The sequence below is a fragment of the Hippocampus comes genome, unplaced genomic scaffold, assembly GCF_001891065.2.
Source record: "Hippocampus comes isolate QL1 unplaced genomic scaffold, H_comes_QL1_v1.1 scaffold261, whole genome shotgun sequence".
NCBI classification, from domain to species: Eukaryota; Metazoa; Chordata; class Actinopteri; order Syngnathiformes; family Syngnathidae; genus Hippocampus; species Hippocampus comes.
The window spans coordinates 3,371,495-3,376,821 of record NW_017805824.1 but is presented as its reverse complement, the minus strand read 5'-3'; the positions used below and the strand labels follow the sequence as shown (position 1 = coordinate 3,376,821).

The 5,327-nt window shown below is 43.7% G+C and overlaps 1 protein-coding gene across 1 annotated transcript in view; it reads left to right on the top strand.

The window, feature by feature from the left end:
- plekha7b (pleckstrin homology domain containing, family A member 7b) overlaps positions 1-3,504 on the top strand; it is an 81,462-nt gene extending 77,958 nt beyond the window's left edge. The window contains exons 28-29 of the mRNA XM_019886901.1: positions 1,481-1,649; positions 2,926-3,504. Of these exons, the coding sequence (XP_019742460.1) occupies positions 1,481-1,632 (152 nt within the window). The 3' untranslated portion in view covers positions 1,633-1,649; positions 2,926-3,504. The remainder of the gene's footprint in view (positions 1-1,480; positions 1,650-2,925) is intronic.
- The last annotated feature ends 1,823 nt before the right edge of the window (positions 3,505-5,327 follow it).

Sequence of the window (5,327 nt, the reverse complement as noted above, 5' to 3'; positions counted from 1 at the left end):
TATATATCTGAAAGTTGTCAGCAATATAAATAGCAAAGTGGAATGCAGATGTGAAAATTCTACTTAAGCACAGTAATGAACTGTCGATCTTTTATTTTACTGGGATGCGATATTTGACGTTAAATTGCTCTTTCAAGCAGGGCTTTTCATTCCTTAATAACTTCACATTATTCCGTGTCAGGAGCTCACATGGCGCCTAATTGCAGTCCGTGTGGAATGTTTGAAACGGGGGAGGACTCGCTGGATGAGGCCATTTTGTGTGCTGATCAATGACCCAGTCAAACGCTGCATGGCATTAACACTTCTTTGAAGGCACGGCACCTCTCTGAAGCCGCATGAAAGACACCACACTCCATATTTCATCTTTCTCGTGCTCTACAGCAGCCAGGCAGCAAGAGTTGCCGCTGCGCACACACGTTCGCATGCGTACACGTATACACACACACACACACACACACACACACACACACACACACACACACACCTGTCACACGCAGCAGCACTCAAGCTGTCGAGCTGTGTGGAGGCTTCATCAGCACGCTGAGGCAAAGTCAACAATTATAACATTATTTCCAGTGTGGAGAAATGAAATGTCAGAGAATATAACTGCTGGCATGTTGTCAAAGAAAGAGGGGAAAGAAACTAGTCATGCTCTTTCACAGCCTTCAATTCAAATTCAAGTCTTTCCTTCTTTTTCCATACTGTTGTTATGCATGACAGCCTTCCTCCAGCAGGACTATGTGTAACATTGAAATATAAATATAGTAACATTTTATACTGCAAAGAAAATACACATTTGGTAAGTTACAACTGCAAATGAGTGTGAATTTTACAATAGAATGAAAGAAAAGCTGTGATTTTGTTTTCACTGGTATGACATTATCATAAATTCCGGTGGGCGGCACGGTGGGCAACTGGTGAGCACGTCTGCTTTACAGTGCAGAGGTGCAGGGTTTGATTCCGGCTCCGGCTTTGCTGTGTGTAGTCCATTTTCTGATCCGCTTCTCCTCACAAGGCTCGCGGAGCGTGCTGCAGCCAATCCCAGCTGTCTTCGGGAGGTAGACGGGGGACACCTTGAACCGGTTGCCAGCCAATTGCAGGGCACACATAGACGGCCAACCATCTGCGCTCACACTCACACCAAGGGACAATTTAGAGTGTTCCATTAACCTGCCATGTATATTTTTGGAATGTGGGAGGAAACCGGAGTACCCGGAGAAAACCCACGCAGGCACGGGAAGAACATGCAAACGCCACATAGGAAGGCCGGAGCCGGATTCAAACCCTGCACCTCTGCACTATGAGGCGGACGTGCTAACCAGTCAGTCGATCACCGGGCCGCCCGTACTGATGTAAATAATTTTGAAAAGTCAATGACACACCTTTTTTTCACAACTACTGTAAATGCTCGTGTACAGTTGGATAGCAGCCGATATCATTCCCTCCTTGTCTCTTTTCCTTCTATGTCTCTCGTCTTTAGTTCCATCACAGGCTAACAGTCCCGTCCCACCTGCTCCGCCTCCCCCTCCACCTCTTCCTCCTCCTCCTCCCCCTCCTCCTCTTCCTCCCGTATCCGTGGCGCCTTCCTCCTCCTCTCCTCTAAGCAACGGAATTCACTACACGTTTGTGTAACACAAGGGAAAAAAAAAGTAAGGCCAATCTGCATGTTTTCTTGCATGCATCAAGTACACTGTCTGATGAAGCGCGCGTGCGCTAATTGAACAATATGTATCTGCTCCCAGTCTCCATCTGCTTTTCCCACGGTCATCACAGTGTGCAGATTGTGCTCGGGCTCAAACATTTGTGAATGGTTGACAAAAGAAAGTGTGTGTAATTAACGGTCGAGTCGTTGAGTGATTTAACACCTTTACTGTTCACGGGCTGAAACAACTGTATTCCAATTAGCTCCATGTCTGTACTGGTGAGGAAAACAGCAGAATTCCAGCACTGTCCTGATTGACGGAAATGGTACAGTGTTATCTATTATTGCTAAATTGTGGTTCATTATTCGCCGATACCACGTTTTTTTGTTAAGTGAATGTTTATCGGTTTCTATTACAACCCAACCGATGAATCGGCCAGTCATTTTAAACAGCCTATATTGATGTGCTCTTATATAATCTTACAAATCAGCTGACTTATTATTGTTTTTTTTCCCATATTAACGTATTACAGCATTACACAATGACATTCTAACATCCCCCAGTTGCCTAAAAAAAATGCTGATTTTTCTCTCTGTTGTAAAGGTAAACAAATGCTCAAACATAAAGTTATGTCAAAATAAAACAGTCAGTCTGCCCTTAATTCATATCTTTGTTGTTGTAAGTGTTGAGCAATCTTGATTCATTGTTTAATTAATCCGTTATCAAAATTTTATTCTGCCAAATATCGGAATCGGCCTAGGAAAAAAAAAATCGTCCGGGCTCTAGTTTTTACGGTACACAGTGGTACCTTAATTTATGAGTGCTTAAGGTAGGAAGTATGATGTGCAGGTATAGATTAATTTGTAAGCTTCAGATCTGTGATGCACTTTAGGACAAACAGTCAAACACACAAATACAAAATGAAAACAATTACAAGGAGCATGGAGGAGAGGCTAGCATTGCTAACCGTGCCGTAAACTGTGACTTAAAAAAAAGTTTTTGTCTCATTAGGTTTTATTAGGATTTGGTACGTATGTTTTACAAATAAAGTCGATACACTCGTAACACCGCAGTGGAAATCACTTGGTTTTGGGGGTGGTTCTGTGTCAAGCAAATGAGCCAGCCGATCAGTCAGTCTCAGTCAGTCCCTTGCTCAAGCATTTGTAGAAATGAAGGCCTCTTCTTGAATAGACACCCGTCTTCAAATAAACACAGGTCGCTCTCTGCAGTTAAATATTGAATCAACAACCCTCTTTCATTTCTATTGTCTTGTCTTTTTCAGCACAAGCAATTTCTGGACACTGAGGTCCTCTCTGACAATGGCAACAAACGGCAGGATTGTCCAAGAGAAGAAGCTTTTAAGTGATCCTCAATATATTTATGCACCTCACTATCTGAATGTAGAATGCATTTCACCTTCTCATGCAACATCAACAACCTCTGAATGGATTTTTCTTTTGTTTCGAAGAGGAATCTGCAGCACCGAACTCTTGGAAAAATCTATATTTTCTATATACGCTATTGCACTTTGAGCTGTACGCTGTAAAGAGAACTGAAATATTTTTTAGGTGGCTACTTTTCTTGTTTGTCCATGTACATAATGTCAAAAAAACAAGTGGGACTGAATCTGTCATAGTTGTAGATTTTTATCACGAAGAAAGATGATTTTATTTGGGGGGCGGGCGGGGTGATTTTCAAACAATATCATGTACATATATGCCACATAACACTGATCGTCTTCTGTTAGCTTTTATTTTTGCTTCCATCCAGATGGAATAACATTTCACATATTTTGCGTGGGACTGTGAAGGTCGCACGAGTGCCGTTCATTCAAATGTGAAGATTAAATGCCATCGACAAAAACTTTAGTCAGTCCTCTATGTGGCTCACTAGCACGAATGGACAAAATGGAACATCAAACAAAGTTGATACTGAATGCATGTGTGCATGAAATGAACATCGGCATGTAAAGACAGATACATCTGGACATAATATCAGAGGTCTAAGACACGATGGCGGGAGTGTTCTAGTTTTGAGTGTAGTCATGGAACAAACCAATTTTGTAAGTCTAGGCACCGCTGCATTGATCAGGTTTCAGTTATCAGCTGCGTCCTTTCACACACACACACACACACACACACACACACACACACACACACGGTTCTCCACCCCTCGCACTTTTATCTTTAATTGGCGACTATTGACATAGTGCGGTCTGCAGCGCGGTGCGCTTTGAAAGCACCTGAGAGGGAGGATGCACCTCCCTCAGCTCCACAGTGGGTGCAGCCACATCCTCCCTCCTCCTTCCCTGCCTGCCTGCGTCTCTCCTGCAGGATAGAGGCCCCACAGCGCCCACTGGCCCTGGTGGCAAGAAAGGCCCCGCGCCGCCTCCGTTCTGCTTATTCGGCAAGAAAAAAAATGGGATGTTTTTCCCCTCCTTGTGCAGAAATGCATTCAAGGCCTCCCACGAGCTTTGTGGCATCTCCATGTATTGACGTTTGGCCGCTGGTTCGTATACATTTGTTATTCTGTGCTCTGGACTTCAAAGGGAATGGAAGAGGGGCCAATTATGCTAATTGGGTCATGTTCTGTTAAACACAATCAAGGCCTCCCACCGTAATGCCTGACTAAATACTTTCTGGCTTCAGAAATGCTCTCACATAAAAAACCAAGACACATGATGCTCCCTCTCCTGTCACGCGCTTTCTTTTATGCCGGAGACACGTTTTTGTAGAAATGGAAATGAAGGTGATAAATAAATAAGAAAGTATAGCAGAAGCGAGTCGTGCGAGTGTTTGTAGAGCACTTGACATTCGGTTGAAAGCTTTTTATTCTCTGCTACGGAGGCCACGTGGAGAATTTTGCGACCTTGCTCTCACGTGCAAATTGTTCACTGCGTTCGTGTTAAAGCGGCACGTATTCCCCACAGAGAAACAGAAGCGTTTCATTCCCAGCCATTCCTTTTTCCTCGGCATAAATACAATTGTTACTCGCCGTCATCGTTTTGGGGATTAGGAAACGCAGTCGGTGCTTCCCTCGCACGCGGCAGGGATCCTCATTGTGGTCCGGTTGGACAAAACCCAAAACCAAGGAGGCCGAGGCATTAGGTGCTTTGATATTGAAACAGTACATTATGCTCTTTTATCATTTCCAAGCTTCACACACTGTACATTTTTTAATATGTAAGAAACGGAATAGTGATTTGCTGAATAATTGAAGAGCTTGGAATCCCTGAATATTCTTTGCGCCCGCTTGGAAAAAGAATAGAGGAGAGCTGGATTGTAGTCGAGCTCAACGCCGACTTTTTGCGAAAAGTAAAACAATATCATTTTTAAAACATCTTCCGACAAAGCCGAGCGTCGAGGCGTATCGCCCTCGAGGAATAATACAACAGTATTAAATATGAAGTAATGCACTGAAGAGGCAACCCCTCAGACAGACATCAATAAGTGCGTATTGAAAAGGTGCTGCGTTACATTAAACAATGAATTCATCTGGCGCTCCTTAAACGGCAGGCTTTTACAATACCTACAGTGAATGGGGCTTTTTCCACATAAAAGTGATTGCTTTGTCAATGAAGCAAATCCCCCAGGGCCTCCTCTTTAATCAGCTCCACACACACACACACACACACACACACACACACACACACACACACACACACACACACACACACGTGCACAA